The 19,244-nt window shown below is 39.8% G+C and overlaps 1 protein-coding gene across 1 annotated transcript in view; it reads right to left on the minus strand.

The window, feature by feature from the left end:
• Positions 1 to 1,749: 1,749 nt before the first annotated feature.
• LOC125453572 (E3 ubiquitin-protein ligase TRIM62-like) overlaps positions 1,750 to 19,244 on the minus strand; it is an 81,513-nt gene continuing 64,018 nt past the window's right edge. The window contains exon 7 of the mRNA XM_048533338.2: positions 1,750 to 1,874. Coding sequence (XP_048389295.2) covers positions 1,750 to 1,874 — 125 coding nt within the window. The remainder of the gene's footprint in view (positions 1,875 to 19,244) is intronic.

Consider the following 19,244-nt stretch of genomic DNA (forward strand, 5'->3'; position numbering starts at 1 on the left):
AGAGAGAAGGAAAGGGAATTTAAATTAAATCAACTCAACTATGGGGCGACAGGTGAAGGAATCCTCCTGGATCCCTTGCAGACACCACTTGCTCAGACATAAGATCTGAGACAACCTGGTTGTAATTTTGTTCACAAATTGATGGGACAGAGAGGGAAGTATTTTTAAAAACCATTTGGAAATGGTTAGCATGGCAGTTAAAATAGCCACTACATTTTGATCCTGATTACTACAGAGTAAACTTGCATTAAAAAATTATTTTGCTGGAGGAATTGTTGAATGGGAGGCAGCAGAAAAGGCTTTTAGAAGTATGACTCCAGCTTTTTGTTTTTGTGTTTTTTAAAAACTGTAGACTGAAAAGGAATGGTCTGTTTTTTAAAGTACTTGAAAGAATAGCTGCATTTTTATAAACAAGCGACACAGAGTGACAGAGTCATAAAGCTGTACAGCATGGAAACAGACTCTTTGGTCCTACTCATCCATGCCGAACAGATATCCTAAATAAATCTAGTTCTATTTGGCCTATATTCAAGTGTACCAGCATTCACCACTTCCTGTGGCACCACCCTCTGCATGAAAAAGTTGCCCCTTAGGTCCCTTTTAAATCTTGCCCCTCTCACCTTAAACCTATGCCCTCTACTTATGGACTCTGCTACCCTGGGGGAAAAAGTTTTGGCTATTCACCCTATCCATGCCCCTCATAATTTTATAAACCCCTATAGGGTCACTCCTCAGCCTCTGACGCTCCAGGGAAAATAGCCTGAGCCTGTTAAGCCTGATGACCCATGACAAGCATTGCAGAAAAATGTTTGAACAAGCAGCAATTAAAGTTCAGAATATAGATGACCTGGAGGTGGGGGTATGTATTGATTTAGCTTTCATAAGAAGTTGATTGAGTTGTGACAAAGAAAAAATTGCAGGTGAAATTCAGCAGTCTGGCAGCATCTGTAGGAAGAAAGCAGAGTTAACGTTTCAAGTGTGGTGACTTCATCAGAACTGATTGGTCTGTGGACTTGATAGTCCTTGGTGATAGAGAGCTTTTGTTTGACAACAGCTGTGTGATTGGTATTTGGATGACTGAGCAGCTTGGGGCTTGAAACAAGTTACAGAGTATAGGGAAGGGGGAAAAGAAGCCTGTCTCTCTCAATAGTCAACTTTCCCTATTTGTTTCTGTGTGCGTGTGTAAGGGACAGTTTATGAGGGATTAGAGTTTTAGTTAGCTGTGTTATATGCAACAATTCTTATTTGTCTACCTGTAGCTATAAGCTAATTACTTGGAATAAATAATAATTCTTTGTTACTACTGAAACCTGATCCATGCTTTCTACCAACCTTGGTCTGAAATTCAGGTAAATTGGGACATTGTACATACTTTAAAAACAACTTTATTATTTGGAACACCTTCAGGAAAAGGAGGGCTTAATTTAAGATACCCTATCATGGTTAGTCATAATAAATGCACACCAATTAAGGTAGGAGATATGCCATCTGAAATTCCACATCTTCAGGAAATGGTCTAATCAGACAAAGCTGGAATTTGACAGATTTGGAGCACTTAAAACAGAAGCCATTATTAAAACCTTAATTTACTAATTCTGCTTGTAAAGTTGAAAAAGCTCAACCTTTTCCAAGGAGAACACACTTGCAAAGAACAAGTTTTGTAAGGTGGGGATGACCTATCTAGGACATGTAGGGGAAATAAAGCCCAAGTCTGCAAACAACATTCTTTTTAAAAGGCCAAAAGCCACTTTAAAATGCTTGCAATTCCAAACGAACCAAGCCTTTAACGTGGTCATCAGTCTGACAAGCATCGAGGTAGGGGCTGTCCTTCACCAAGACATTAAATCCTGGATAGAAAGACAAATGAGGTACTTCTGAAACAAACAATAAACACACATTACAAACACTACTCCATAGTAATGGAGGAAACACTCCATTTTATATTGGCTGAAAGCATATATGTTATGCCCAGAATAGATAGCCAGAGATTACAGTCTACACTGATCACAAGTCACTTCTATGGAAAAGTCAAAGACTTTAGATTAATGTGATGAAGTTATTTTCTTTCAACTGCACCATCTGTTAATCAGCTGCATTACCAGGAAATCAAATGTAATTGTAGGCACCCTGTCCAGAACCTAAAGAGACCTGTTAGAACTGAAAAGGTAACATTTACCAAGACTAAGAGAATGAATATGAGCATGTGAGTGTGCTTGCTGGTCTTTATTTAATTCCTTTTTTCATTTTGCAATTAAATTAATCTAATTTCACTTGCTTTGTGAGTTTAGAATTACAGCAAGGGACATCTGTTAGACAGCCGTAGACCTGAGGGGAAGAAGGAAAAGTCAGGAAGGTCTCTCTCTCTCTGTTTCTGATTACTGGAAGTAAATCACCATCAAAAGCCACAATTGAACAGGAAACTGGACAACTCTTTCCATCAGTTCTGTGGAACCTATCAAACTAATTGCTCATCTGTCAGTCAAAACCATTGGAAACATCCAGCCAAATAGCCACAGCATTTCAACATCTAATCTACACAGACTGATTTAGCAATAATTTTTTTTTACTCACATTTTTTTTTGAGTGTATGTGTTGTGTTTTATCTTTCACTGCATTTTAGTAACTTATAAACACACACTTTCTTTAACATGAGAAAGCTTAGTTAAATTGGCTCCTTGTAAAACATAAATCCTTTAGTTTAAGTTAACCTTTCTGTAGTTAACAAAAGAGAGATGTTGAATAAAGAAGTGTGGGGGAGGGTGCAGTTCCTTTCTCCCCCAGGATCAGAATGAATTAGAGAGCCTTACCCTGGGACCAGCCATATCACAGGGCAGCTGATACAAAATCACAACTTTTGCACTTTGAACACTGGCACTGCATCGTAAATTGTCTTAGTTAGATCTTTCAGAGAAGATTATAAGACACATTAGATTACCTGTCTCAGATTAAAGATGCAACAAATCAGGATTATTTGGATTCTTTGCACGCAACCCACTCATGTGAACAACAGTGGAACGAAAAGTGATGGCAGAAGTGCAATGGGCTCCAAACATAAAGGAATTAATGAATTGTCTGTCACCTTCATGTTAGAAATATGCAGCATGATTTCAATCAAGTAAGAAATTATCACTGGCCTTGCTACAGCCTGTTTTGCTTGATTTGATTTCATTGATGCTGTGTTTGATGGTGAAGCTTGAGTCACAATTTCTTTGGAAATTTAACAGCAACAATTAACAAGAAGCTCTTTAAAAATAATGAAATATTGCACTCATATACCTGAGAATGTATCTCTGTATGCCAACCGCTATTGACCCGGATAATAATTTTTGATCAATGTCTTCAAGTCTGCTATTAGTTTTACTGGAGAACAGTTTATTTTCAAGGTTTGATAGACTGGAAGCTTATGTTTCTCAGCAAACTATGTTGAAAGATTTTTTTCTGTTGATGACACCACATTGGTGAAGAAGGTATTGAGGCACAATAGGTAGTCAGAAGCTCTGGTGTGAAATCCAACCTACCCCACCACAAGACATGATGGCCAGGTAAGGTCTGTTCATAACACAACCAAAATGGATTGGCTATCCATTATGGGTCAAGTGCTGGAAATTGGGATTAGAATAGAGGTGGTTGTTCTTGACCAGCACAGGCTCGATAGGCGAAAGGCCTTTTTCTGTGCTGTAGACCTCCATGATCATAACTTGCAAGCATGTACATTAATGATGGGTGGTAAGCGTAGGAGAGGATACCTGGTCAGCTCTGTGAATGAAACATTGTAGGACCTTCTACAATCACTGTCTATAGTTCAAAATCACAACATATATGACAAAAAATATGTTGTCACAAGAGCTCAGACTCCATAATTGATGTGTAACACATCAGCACCACCATTTTTAACCATTTCAAAGAGGGGATAATACTTCAGATGAGATCTATTTCAAACAGATCTAACAACTTAAGATTGGGTATCCATGAGACATTGTAGGCCATCAACAGCAGAAAATCATACTGAAACACTATCTGCATCCTCATGGCTCAACATTGTCACCAGTTTACCATTACCATCAAGCTAGTAGATAACATAAGCAACAAGTGATAGACAGAACCAAGTGATTCACAACCAATGGTTCAGATCTAAGCCTTCTCCAGAGGTCTCCAGCATCACAGATGACTTTCTTTAGCTAATCAAATTCATTCTCCATGCTACAAGGAAATATCTGGAGTCAATGCATACTGCAAAGGCAATTGGCCCTGACAACGATCCGGCAATAGCACTTAAAACTTGAGCTTCAGAACTTGTTACGCCAGCCAAGCTGTTCCAGTGCCACTGCAACATTGGCATCTACCAAACAATGAAAAAAATTAACCAAGTTCACAAAAGCAGGAGAAATCTAACCCAGATAATTACAGCTTCATCAGTCTACACTGAATCATCAATAAAGTAAAGGAAGGTGACATCAACAGTGCCATCAAATAGCACTTGCTTCGCGATAACCTGCTCAGTGACATGGAACACTCCCCACTTGCCTGGCGGAGTGAAAATCCAGGAGCACTCAAGAAGCTTGCACTATTCAGTGTAAAGCAGCATGTTTGATTTGTACCATATCTACAAATATTCAATCTGTCCATCACCAAATTCAGTAACAGCTTTAAGGACAAAATACAGAAATTCATCAAGACTCCTAAGGAAGCACCTTCTAAACCCATGATCACTATCATCTAGAAGAACATGGGAAGCAGGCACATGGAGCATAAAAGACCATGAACAAACAGTGCAGGCTCTTTGGTCCACCAAGCATGTGCCAACACATGATGCCTTTCTAATCTAAAAACCTTTTGGCTCTACACAGTCCTTATCTCTCTAGTTCCTGCTTATTCATATATGTGTGAAGGCACCTCTCAAGGCACATTGCTATTGAATCTACTTCTACCACCTCATCTGACAGTGCATTCCAGGCACTTGCCATTCTCTGTGTAAACGATTTGCCTCCCATGTCTCCTTTAAACTTTCTCCATTTTACTTTAAACCAATGTCCCTAGTAACTGATATTTATACTCTGGGAGAAAAGACCCAACTATCCATTGTATCAATGCCTCTCATGATTTGAAAGCCTCTATCAGGTTGCCCCTCAGCTTAAATGTTGAAGTGAAAACAAGACCAGTTTTTCCAACAAAAGAACAAACTGCTGGAGAAGATCAGCAGGTTGGCAGCATCTGTGGAGAGAAATTTGAGTTAATTTTTTGTGTCGAATGACCGTTCCTTGACCCAAAATGTTGACTCTGATTTCTCATCACAGATGTCACCAGACCCGCTGAGCTTTTCCAGCCATTTCCGTTTTTGTTTCTGATTTTGAGCAGCTGCAGTTCTTTCAGCTTTTGCCCAGTTTTTCCAATCTCTCTTCATACCTAGTACCCTCCAAACCAGACACCATCCTAGTAAAGCTTTTCCGTACCCTCACCAAAGTCTCCTAGTAGTATAGGAACCAGAACTAGATACAATATTCCAAACATGACATGACTAAAGTTCTACACAACTGCAACATGACTTACAATTTTTATGCTCTTTGACTCAACCAATAGAGGCAAACATGACAATAGGTCTTCTTGACCACTTTATCCATTTGTGTTGCCACTTTCAGAGAACTGTGGACCTGCACTCTTAGGTCCCTCTAAATATTAATGCTTCTGAGGGTTCTGCTGTTTACTGTACATTTCTGTCTTGCAGTAGACGTTCCCAAATGCATCACCTTGCAGTTGTTTGGACTAAATTCCAACCTGCCATTTCTCCACCCAAGTCTCCTGCCTATTTATATCATGTTGAATCCTCTGGCAATCTTCCTCACCCTCTGCAGCTCCACCAAACTTTGTGTCATCAGCAAATGTACTAATCAGACCACCTATATTCTCCTTCAAATCATTTATATATATTACAAGCAAAAGGAGTGCCAGCATTGACCCCTGTGGAATACCAGTGGTCACAGATCTCCAGTCAGAAAAAAAACTCTTCCACTGCTACTGTCTGACTTCTATGACCAAGCCAGTTATGTATCCATCTTACCAGTTCACTGTGGATCCCATGTGACTTTACCTTCTGTATCAACCTGCTATAAGGAACCTTGTCAAAGGTCTTGCTGAAGTCCATGTAGATAACATCCACCATTCTGCTCCCATTAATCATCTTTTTCACTTCCTCAAAAAATCAATTAGGTTTATGAGATATGAATCTTCCCACACAATGTTATGCTGCCTAATGCTACCAAATCCATTATTATCCAAATGTGAATGAATTCTATACTTAAGAATCTTCCCCAATAATCTACCTACCACTGACATAAGGCTGACCTGCCTGTATTTTCCTAGATTAACAACATTGGTTATTCACCTGTCCTGTGGGACCTCTCCTGTCACTAAAGAGGCTACAAAGATTTTGTACAATGCCCCAGAAATTTACCCTCTCAATTCTCTCCGTATTTTGGATAAATCCCATCAGGTCCAGGGCACTTGTCTATCTTCGTGTTTTTCAACTCACACAACACCTCCTCTTTTTAATTATCTTCTGGACTGTTCTCTAGACTCACCATCCATCACGTCCTTCCCCTTTGTGAATACTGATGCAAAGTATTTGTTAAGTACTTCACCCATATCCTCCACTTACATGCATGAATTTTTTTCTTTGTCCTTGAGAGGACCTAGCCTTTCACTAGCTACCCTATTGCTCCTTTTACACAAATAAAAGGCTTTCGGATTTTCCTTAGTCCTGTTTACCACGGCCTTTTGGTGGCACATTTTAGCCCTCCAAATTCTTTGTTTCAGTACATTCCTGGTTTCTTTCAGGCTCTGTCAGTTCTCAGTTTCCTAAACCTTATGTATGCTTCCTTTCTCTTTCTGAATAAGCTCATGATTTCTCTTGATATCCAAAATTTCTGAATCTTGACATCCTTAGCCTTACTTACACAGGAACATGCTGGTCCTGAACCCTAAACAACTTGCCTTAAAAAGGTTCCCACATGCCAGACGTGGATTTAGCCTTGAACAGTTGCCGCTAATGTACATTCCCAGTTCCTACCCAATATTGTGGTAGTTAGCCTTCCCCCAGAATAATACTTTCACCCAAGGACTACTCTTGACCTGATTTATAAGTAGGTAAAAGCCTGTGGAAGTACAGTCATGGTTCCCAAAATGGTCCCCCACTGAACCTTCAATCATCTAACCAGGCTCAACCTCCAACACAAGGTTGGATATTGTCCCTTCTCTAGTTGGACTATTTACATATTGCTTCAAGAAACCCTTCTGGATGCACGTGACAAATGTCACCTCATCCAAGCCCCTGACAGTGAGTCCATGTAAGGGAAGTTAAAATCACCCACCACAACAACCCTGTTAATTTTACATTATGCCATAATCTATCCATGTATCTGTTCCTCCATATCCTGGACTGTTAAGCTGCCAGTCTTTTCTCTTTAACAACCAAGTCTCTGTAATAGCTACAACATCATAATTATACGTACTAATCAAAGTTCTAAGTTTATCTGCCTTACCTGATATATTCTTTACATTGAAACAAATACACTTCAGACCGTCAGTCCTGCCACATTCAGTAACCACTCCATTTCTGTTCTTCCTTTCAGCCTTACTGGCCTTTAGTCTCGAACTCCTCCTTGACCATTTCAATAGCTGACCTACTGCTTTGGATGCTACCCCCATCACACTAGTTAAACCCTCCCAAGTGGCACTACCAAACCTCCCTGTCAGGATATGAATGCGCCATCCCCCCCCCCCCTCCACTTTAGGTGCAACCCATCCTTCTTGTACCTGCACCAAAGATATCCGAATCATCCACATATCAAAGGTTCTCCTCCTACACCAGTCGTTTAGCATGTATTTAACTGCACTGCCTTCCTATTGCCAGTTTTGTGGCGTATAGTGCAGAAATAATTCTGAGATTACAGTTTTAGAGTTCCTCCTTTTCAACTTACTACCTAAACCCCCAAACTCTCTTTGTGGAAACTCATCACTCTTCTTGCCGATGTTGTTACTACCAATGTATATCGTAACCTCTGGCTGCTTATCCTCCCTTTTGAGAATATCCTGCGCCCGCGCATAGACATCTTGACCTTGCCACCAAGGAAGCAATGCACCATCCTGGAACATCTAGAAATGCCTATCTGTGTGCCTATTAGGACTGTTCTGCTGTACTTTGACCCTCCCTGCTATACAACAAACCCCGCTATGGTGTCACCACTCTGGCTGCTGATGTCGCTGTCCCTTGATAGACAATTCCAGCCCAGCAGTATCTGAACTGTGTACTTGTGAGAGAGGGGGATAGCCACAGGGCACCTCTGCACTGTCAACTTGCTCCTTCTAGCAGTCACTCTGAATCTTGGGTGTGACAATGGCTATAAAACTCCCCTGTTTGATGCTTTTCACACCTGCATGTTTCTAATTGTATCCAACTGCCCCTCCAACCAATCCATGTGGTCTGACAGGAGCTGCAATTGGACTTAATTCCTGCAGATGTAGTTGTCACAGACTTTCGAACTATCTCTGATCTCCCCACCCTGACTTGGAAACATAGCGTCATTTAGGTGTAATGGGTTAAAATCCAATCTTAATGACATTTTGGGTCTAACTGAAGCAAATGGACTGTCGTGGTTCAAGAAGGCAATTCACTACCACCTTCTTAAGGGCAACAAATTCTGGCCAATCAGTGATGCCCACATCGCAAGAATACATTAAAAATGAAAAAAAAACTTTGTATAGAAGCTCACTTTATGCTTTAGCCGCAAAAAGCCAATGCTGAGGTATATACTGAATTTGTAACTTGTGTTGAACATAATCTGTACAAACAAACACAAAAAGCACAAAGGACATATCAGTCAGAATAAATAATGTGAATCATTAAAGTGACATTTTAGTTTTGAAAAGAAACATTCTTCAAGTCGTTATTTTCATGGACAGAAAATTCAAATTGTTCTTTTTAGTTAAGGTACTAACACAAGCATCATCTTGCAACCATTTTGGCTGCCTCTGCAAAAACGCAAAAGAACACCAAACTTGCCTTCAGGGATTGCACATATCTAAGTTCGTTTTCGGATTTTGTTTGAATGGCATGTCTGGTTGACAAGGTGATCAAATACATTGAGTTATTGGAGACAGATTTGAAAACCATGTATTCTATTGTATAAAATATTCACATGAACATAATCAGTCAGTCCTGATTGGTTGAAAGAGATGCTCTGATTGTAATGATGTTTATATAGACAAATCAAACACCTACAGGCTTGTAAATATCAGATACTTCAACAAAATTGATAAAGAATCATGATCTTTACACCACAGATGGGGCAGGCTAACATCCTTTTTGCGATTTAACGACTGGGTGAAGGAACAATTTTCACACAGAGTTGGGATAAATTTATGTATAATACAATGTTTAGATGAAGAAAATCAATAAAGTTCACAACCCTTTGCTTAATAATAACTTTAAGACGCAAATAAAAACCCTGATGTATCCTATCAAGCTAGATTATATTAATGGTTTGCTTTTCATATTCAGTGACTCACTACCCTATAAACCTTTAGCCAGACATGAAGGGTTTGGCATTGGTAATGTGGAATGGTTTTCTGAGACAGAGGAATGGGAGCTTTCTGATGTGAAAGGGAGAGTTTATCATAAATGCTTGTTTTACTTATATGTGCTCTTTGATAGCTATTGGGATGTTGTCATTACAGATTTCCTGCTGTTCTGTTGTTTTCCAGGAAACATTTTCCTGTCTAGCTTTCTGTTACAGCAGCAGATATCACCAGCTTCTTCGCAAAGAAAGCTTGAACTCCATGAAGCCAGCCACTGGGTGCTGCATTGTGTTGGAATCATCATTAGAGTGATCAGACTAAGGCCTGGATCATAAGTGGAGAGAGACACACATTGAGTGCTATCAGGGATGGAAGACAGAAGAAAAGGAGAGGCGACGATGACCATGGATTGGAACTCTTTGCAGTTGGAAAAAATGAGTATGGACTAACAATCTCAGAAGAAGACAGGAGGTGTGGGGGCTCAAGATTGGTGGATGAGGAGAAGGCATCTGGAAAAGTAAAGGTTAAGAATGGCAACTTAGATGAGTAGAGGGAGAATAGGGAATGGGGTATTGGGATTGTGCTTGAAAAATGGAGAGAGACTAGTGAATTGGAAGTTTAAGGCTGAGCTGAGGGCATTGAGACTATGAAATGGAATTCTGGTGGGAGAAGGAGATAAGGGAATTTGGGGTGAAAGATGGGACCTAGAAGAGTGGAAGACAAATTTCTGGGGCAGGAACCTTAGACCATAACACCATAAGATATAGGAGCAGAATTAGGCCCATTGAAACTGCTCCACCGGGTGAATGTGGAGAAAAGAGGCATTTTAAGGTAACACATGGGGACATAGGAGGCTGAAGAATGGGCATCACATGGGAGTCAGGAAGGAGGTAAAAAGTGTGAGGAATATGTTACTTTAAAAGGATGCTCAGGTGGAGAGAAACTGAGATTGGTAAGTAATTTTTACTCTTCCTTTGCATAAAAGGAAAATGTAGCTAAATCACCACATTACTATTTACATAAATATGAAAAGATTCATCTCTATGGATTATGTAAGCTAAACAGCAGTCATTGCCACTTGCCAAATAATATGCATACAAATGAAGAGCAAAATAATTTGCTTACAATGTCTGCATTTCTTTGCATGATTTCCTGCATTGGCATTTGCATTCTTTATGCTTCCTATTTCCCCTTGAGTCCCTTTCACCCAATACTCACTTTCCAATCTGTCTCTCTGCCCCGTCAAGATTTCGGAATGATTAGATTCTTGGTCCAGCACGTGTCAAATAGATGAAAAGTCACAACAATCTCAGTTCTAAACGGCAACTCATGTATTCAAGCATATGCTTCAAACAGCATAAGCTGCAGAAGGACAATGCAAAACCATCAGTAAATTATGCACTGAATTATTGGAATGAATGCCCTTTAATTCTTTTATTCTCATGATCTTTCATGAATTAGTTTTACTTATAGCACATAACCTTCTTTATCACTTTGCAGAAAAAACATTGAATGAAAAATATCTCTTCCTGTCAAAATTTAAAATACAAACAATTCTGTCTATAATTCAAACAAATCAATTAAATTTGGACTGTATAGGCAATATAGTTTAATTTGATCTTGAATTTTGTACTCTGACCCTGAGAACAGAGTTAATAAGGGTACTATTGTCTGCCCATTAATTATATATTTTTATTGTTCTGTTTCATTTATGCACCAGTGACGATTTACAGAAGAATTGAGACTACCTGTTATATGTATTTTCAATACTCAGTTGTCCTTATTAAATAAAGACGTCTTTTTTGTAGAAGATTGAAAACCGTTCTGCTCATGATGTGTCAGGTAACTGCAGTTGAAGAAAGAAGCATTTGAGAGATAATAATACACTTGAGATGAGACATGTGAGATTTTTGCTTCCCGTGGCTTATCTGATGTTACTCCCACATTTCTCAGAATTTTGTAATTATAACTGTGAAGTGTGATTTAATAGACAGCTTTAATTCTAATAGGATGAAGAAAGGCTGCACTGTCTGTGTTGCAACTGATGTGAGTGAATGTCTGAATACTGGGAGTCTTATATCTCCCGATGGAAACATTGGATGTGCAGGGCTTCTATTAACATAAAGATAAAAGCTGTGGAAGACTGTAATAAAAGCAGAAAAGATTAAGGGAGCCAGTTATCAAGACAGCATTGACTGAATAAAGTACACAAAGTACCTTAAAAGATCAAGAAGAAATCTTTACTTGCACTCCTGAGCAAATTGCCGAACCTCGCTTTAACAACTGATCACTGTGATCACAACCTGACTGCAAAGAGAAGATAATAAAATGTGAGGCTGGATGAACACAGCAGGCCCAGCAGCATCTCAGGAGCACAGAAGCTGACGTTTCGGGCCTAGACCCTTCATCAGATGCTTTCTGATGAAGGGTCCAGGTCCGAAACGTCAGCTTTTGTGCTCCTTAGATGCTGCTGGGCCTGCTGTGTTCATCCAGCCTCACATTTTATTATCTTGGATTCTCCAGCATCTGCAGTTCCCATTATCACTGATGTAAAGAGAAGAGTCTACATTTAAAGATTAGCCTAAGGCTATTCAACCCAACTGCTCCATGCTGTGTCCATGCTCCTTACTAGACGGGCAGCACAGTGGCTCAGTTAGCACTACAGCCTCACAGCACCAGGGACCCGGGTTCGATTCCAGCCTCGGGTGACTCTCAGCGTGGAGATTGCACGTTCTCCCCACGTCTGCATGGGTTTCCTCTGGGTGCTCCGGTTTCTTCCCACAGTCCAAAGATGTGCAGGCTAGGTGGATTGGCCATGGGAAATAGCCTATAGTGTTCAGTGGTGTGTGGATTATGGGGAGATGGGTCTGGATGGGATGCTTCAAGGGGAAGTGTGGACTTGATGGGTTGAAGGGCCTGTTTCCACACTGTAGGTAGTCTAAAAAAATAGACTTTGCCTAGTCTACTTTGCTTCAGTCTCTCTGCATTTCATTTATTTCAAGATATGCCCTGACCAATATTTATTCTTCAAACATCATCACTAGAACAAATTATTTGATTTTTTTCCCTCATTACACAGATCAGCATCCCATGACTGTGTATTACAACACATCAGAATGTTTGTGAAAGTTTTCCTCAAGTAAATCACTCCTTGGGTTTGTAACCCTTATTAAAGTTTAGTGATTAAATTTAGCTTAAATGAAAACAATTTATTTAGTATTGCCCCAGTCATAATCAGACTCAAGTCGAAGCTCAAGTCAATGATGAAGAATTGAATGGATTGAAATTCATTAGCAGGTTGACTGATTCTCAGGGCTTTGAGCAGCAGGGGTAGGTTTGAAGCTTAAATGCCAACCAGGGCTATAATATTAATTAAGAATGATTTGAGCAATTAAATTAATGGACACATATCTTAAATTTGCTTCGCATTTAGTTCAGTCCTGTCGTACTAAAGACTTTTCCAACGTCAAAGCTTTTGGAAAATGGCAATTGCAATGTTATACATAAGTAGTCTCTTACAAAGTTTTTTTTCACACACAGGCAATGTTTAATGTTCTTTTCATTAATGAAATATATAAGATCTTCACTGAATTGTATGAGGCTGGAAATAACCTATTTGTGTCAGCTTCCTGATCCACATGAGCAAACATTTTAGATTTCCTTAAAAACGGTCAAATGTTACATGAAATTATAATTTAGAACACTTGTTCATACTTCACCTCTCATATTGTTTTACAAGTTATGCAGCTTTGCCATGTGTGAATAAATCAACGTGAGACATGCAAGCCTGAATCTGTAATGAATTTCTATAACTATCACTTCACTGCTGGAAGCATTCATTCATTCGTGAAGTTCAGGGTGCATTATTGTGTAATCTTTTTAACTGGTGCACAGTAGGACTGGTGGAGGCAGCTGTACATTAAACAAAATGGAAACAATCTCTTCATTTCCAGTTTATGCAGTGCATGGACAAAGCTAGTTGATGATTTAGGTAAACAAAAAATGTTGGATTGGTCAAAATTTGTTTCAAAGTGAATCCTCTGTGGACTGAGCAATGAGGTAAAAGTGTATTTCAAATTGTTACAAGTTAAATACTCTTGTTTATTAATAATTCTTTGGGGATTATTAATCCTTACTGCTATAAAAAATACATTTTGTTGACACTTTTCATCCTATATTCATCAGAACAATTTGCAAGAATACCAATTTAAGGGGACCAACTTTTCTAATGAATAGACAGAAAGAGCATATATACACATCATGCCTTCTTACATTAACATTTGTTAATTGTTGCCTTGTTGCTGTTGTTGTTAATTTATTGCCTTGAGCAATGAAAGTCAACTTGACTGGTTAAAATTTAAATAAAGTTTTGCAGTTAATTGTGAGTTACTCAAACATACAAGCAAGGAATAGGATTAGGTCATTTAACACTTTGAATCAGCTTCTCTATTCAATATGACCCTGATTAGTCTCATTGTATCCACAAATCGACTTTTCTACCTAACCCTGATAACCTTCACCCTTTGCTTACCAAGAATCTACCAAACTCTTCCTAAAAAACAAGTATGTTGTGAGAAAAGAACACCTCATTTCTATTTAAATGGGTGACCCCCTGATATTTAAGCAGTAATACCCAAGTTCAAGATTCTGCCATAACAGGAAAGATCCCCTTTGCATCTACCATGTCAAGACTTCGCAGGACCTTGTATGTTTACAATCAAGTCACCTTTTACTCTTCTAACATACAGCAGATAGAAACCTAGCTTGTACAACCTTTCATCATTTGACAATCCTCCCATCACAGGTATTGGTCTGGTAAAAGCTTTCTGAGCTGAAATGCGTTCGCATCCTTCCTTAAATCAGATGGATCATCTGGTGCATTCTCCATCATAGCACCTTTACCAATCAGAGTCCACTTGTCAACCAGTCAGCACTCTTCACTCACATAGTATTTTGACTTGCCCCTTAAATGAGTATCCTTGCAAACTGTCCTGATTACGAAATGTAAAGCTTCAACGCATGTGTCTTCTTTCGGCAATATTTCTGTTTGTAGCAACAGCATTATCATATGAATAATATAAAAATAACAAGATACAAAATCAGATTAATTCTGGCTTTATTTGTGATTTTTACACTTTTTCTATGATTCGATAAAAGACAAATATTACAAAAGCTTTGAAATTAGCATTAATTAAAAGTTAAAGCTTCAAACGAATAGTTGCAAAACAATAAATAAAAATACCTAATAGCAATGGAAAAGCACAACACTGCAGTTCATGGAAATCTGGAAAGTTCTGATTGGGGTCATTATCACCCTGAAACACTGACCAAAATTTAATGATCATGTTAGTGGATTTGTACCCTGGCTAGGAGAGTCAGTGGCGCCCCTGTGTGTGGTGATTTCCAGGAGTTTGGTTGAGATTAAGTTCCAATTATTTTTTCTGCTGGCTGCCATCAGGGTCATTGACTTCTTTTCTCTCCACACTTTCACCTGAGTGTCAGAAATACTGCCTCATGATTGGTGGCCACAACCAGTGCAGAAAGGGGCAGAGGAAGAAATTCATTGCTCGAGATCTGGAGCGCAGTTGAGTGAAACAATATTATCAGGGCCAGGGTGGGAGGTCCCTTTGGGACAGAGGGGGAGTGAGATATTTCTCCTTCTTGCCCTTCTTTTCCTTGCACAGTTCTCTCTGTTGCCTGTAAGATGCTTAAAAGGTACATCTCCCTACCAGGCTACCTGGCACTTTGCCCAGATAACCCCTGCACACTTGTCCATTGCTGGTTGAATGCCAGCAGTGGCAGAATGATATCCTTAAGTATCTAATAGTCTTGACTGAGAGGTCACAGGCTCTCCATCCTACACTTTCCTGACCCAATATTCTGCCTTACCACCTCTCAGCCTATCCCAGGGGAGTATTAAATTCCTCCTCAAAAGTGTTTCTCTCCCTGGATGCTGCCTGGCCTGCTGTGTATTTCTGACAATAATGGAACCGGACAAGTGCACAACACAAAATAAGAGATTGAATCTGTGTCTTGGATGTCTTCACGTACATGTATTTTTCAGGTGGTCATTTGCCAAGGATAAAGTAAATAGAGCTGCTGGCCAGAGGCTCCCAAATATATTTTTCTATCAACTCAGTATACTTTTCCTAAATATGCAATAACTTATCATAAGATCTTGCTTTGGGTTTCACAAGCATTCAAGATTGCTGCACATCAAGCAAAAGATACAGTGGCAGCTGACTGTGTTAGCACAGAACGAAATAGCTCCAGTAACCCAACCATCAAAGATGTACCCATGGCATACAAGAACGTATTATATTGTAACAATGATATGAATTCAGCCATGAGATAACTAGAGAAACAATCCAAACAACTGAGTCAATTGCTTTCAAGAACTGGGCTATTAAAATGGCGGATCAATCCACTATGGTATTTCTAACCACCAGTATAAATGTGAATTCTCTTCACATCATCAATGCAAGTTTGATTCTGTTTTTCAAAAATTACATAAAGCCAACTATGCATGGGTCATATTATTAGTAGCACTGGTATTATACCTAGTAGTGCTCTGTCACCAGAAACTTTGGAAGGATATTTCAATATCAGGGAGGAAGCATGCACAAACTCAATTTTGTGAGTATTTTTGATGCTCACTATTCCTTGGCAACGAGAAAGATTGGTGCCCACCAGTCTTTCATTATTATTACTACTTTGTTTTTCCGCTACTTTTTACTGTTAATTTTATTTTTAGATTTACAATGCTACTCGGATAGAAAGTTGACAATTTTTTCCCTGTCCTCCACTAGGAGCACAGGTGAGGCACAGACTGATTAACCTGCCATTACTTATTCACAGTTCACAATGACACTTGTTGTTATACTGGCAGAATCAGGAACTCATCGGTGGATTACACAGCTGAGGTAACCTGAATTAACTAGTATGCTGGTATCTCTATGCATCGACAAGGCCAACCCTAACAGTTACGTCATTCAAAGGCGACGAATGTCAGCCCATGAAATGACTCTTCTCTTGCAAGACAAGGTGACACAGGGCCACAGAAATTAACCAGGAGCTGACATCTCTGCCTACATCTCCTAACCCAATGGAAAAGGAGTGTTAGCCATTATTGAGATGCCTACGACAAGTCCATGGCAAGTAGCTTGGGTATAACCAATGAAGGTATCACCAAAGCTAACCTTCTTTCTCATATCTCACTATTACCTCATCCCACAAATTCTTCTGCTTTACAAATTGTATGTAGTATAATGTGCACATCTTACACACCCTCCCACCATCTCTGCATCAGAACTTTACCCACATCCCATTTTCTTTTAAACACTGGAAAGGTCCAACTGGCCATGCAGTGAAGGAACATCAAGAAGAGCTTGGTGTTGAGGGCACAGCACTGTTTGATTTCACACTGATCCAAGTGAAATGGCATACATCACAAGAGTAATGTGCATGTCAGCTCACTGGAGGTGGGGGCAAGGTCACTTATAGGTTCTGTAGCAGAGAACTCTGCATTTGAGTACTTAGATTGACTATCTGTACAAGAACATTAATGACTAGGCGTAACACAATACTTGATGTGTTAAGAATTTTTCAGAGAGCCAATGCAAAAACTACAGATGCCTGAAATTTGAAATAACAACAAAAATAGTTGTAAATACTTAGCAGATCAGGCAGCAACTGTGGAAAGAGACAACGTTAACAATCAAGATTTTCCTTATTGGATATCAAGTGAAGGGGCTAGCATGTTAGGTGTCGACTGACTCGTCATCCCACCGCGGAGAAGTCTCACCCGATCACATGCCTATAAGCTTAAGAGCTGGCTGGCAAGCTGTGTGCTTCTCAGCCTATTTCATACCTTGGCAGTGGTGTCCCAGCTTGCCAAAAGCTGCTGGCATATCACAAACCAGGAGCTTCTGGATCTTAAATCTCGTTAGTCAAGGCCTAGTTTTTAGGGGAATTCAAAGATGAGAATGTAGTTACTTTTTCTTTTACATCTGACAGGTTTGGGATTGTGGATAGAAGCTAGTTGATAGCATTGGAGCTAAGGATAGGGGTGTGACTTTCAGAGGCCAGCACCCCATCCATGCTTCTGGCTACTTTCAGATTGGTGCCTCCAGTCAATTTTAAGGAGCCAGGAGAGGTACAAAACCAGCTTGGCACAAGGCTTTGCATGGTGCTTAGAATGCAGCGTGGAAGTAGTAATCACCTCTGTAAGCATACTCACTTATGAACACAACCATGAGGCAATATCAAGTAGTCATTGTCACAGCTCTTATTACATCACACTCAGCAGGCTTAGGTTACTGCCACCTTAGTTGTTGACCACAGTGTTGAGAGGGTTTGCAGGCTCTCAACAGCAGGCCTTCAACACACTACTCAGGCTGGGTAAGGAGTGCCTCAGAGAGTGACATTGATTTCATAGATCATGAATCTACTGTCTACCATTATTTCAAAAGCCGGCTGTATTTATGCCCTCACCTCTGCCATTGCCTGTGCTCTTTCCTGTCAAACATTTTTTGCCACTTATGTGGAGATGATGTGGACTAAACCCAAGTATTCTCAGTTAAGAGCTGTTCAAGGCTCCCCCACCAATGTTTTAATTGTATTAGTGTTGCACACTTGCATAATGGTTCCGCCAATGGAATCAGCAGCCATGTTTTGGTTTGCTGCGGTAGCAAAAAAAAACTGGGATAGCAAACTGGCATAGAATGGAGGCAGCTTTAACGTTGTTGGGATTACAGGATTGAGCTACGCGATTTGCTGTCTGTGGCCCAATACCAGCTGGACTGTGAAAAAGTGGCAACCTTTTTGGTTCTGGTATAACCAGGAATTGACTTCCTGCACCTGCAAAGGAACATTCACGTGGTTGATTCTATCCTGCATCATGGGGAAGCCAGCAGTCCATGTAAAGCTGCATATTCACTCTGCATTTTTGTCTCAAGCAAGAAAGATTGAAATGTAATTAGTGCCCAATGAATAGAGAGCATCAATAACCTCTCTTAACCAAATGACGAGCAGCAAACATTGAGACAGAGCAAAAATCTCCAGTTTCAGCTGGAAGGACCTGGGTATGCAAATGTCTATCATCACATTTGCCTTTGTAAACATTTGCAATGCCATCCTTGACCTGTTCCCACATTACAGTTGTAGCTATAGCAGTCGAGATTTTAACAAGGATGTACAGACTAAAGTGCAGTTGTCTTACACCTTATTCTTCTCCAAGGTTCAGATATGAGAATGGATCCTGAAAATACAGTTGTAGTCTCCAGCTGTGAGCTTTCCTCATTCTTCCCTTTCTAGCAACTTATCATAGAACATAGAACTGTACAGCACAGGAACAGGCCCTTCAGCCCACAATGTTGTGCTGAACATGATGCCAAATTAAACTAATCCTTTCTGCCTGCCCTTGGTCCATATCTCTCTATGTGCTTATCTAAAGGTTTCTTAAATGGGTCTATCATATCTGCCTCCACCACCATCTCTGACAGTGTGTTCCATATTCCTATCATTAGCTGTGTAAATATATGTGTAAAAACTTGCCCCTGTCATCTCCTTTGAGCTTTCCCTTCTCGCTGTAAACATACACCCCCTAGTTTTAGACATTTCAACTGTGGGAGAAAGATTCTGACCTTCACCCCTATCAATGTGTCTCAGTTTTA

Source organism: Stegostoma tigrinum, chromosome 6 (genome assembly GCF_030684315.1).
Source record: "Stegostoma tigrinum isolate sSteTig4 chromosome 6, sSteTig4.hap1, whole genome shotgun sequence".
In the NCBI taxonomy this organism is placed as follows: Eukaryota; Metazoa; Chordata; class Chondrichthyes; order Orectolobiformes; family Stegostomatidae; genus Stegostoma; species Stegostoma tigrinum.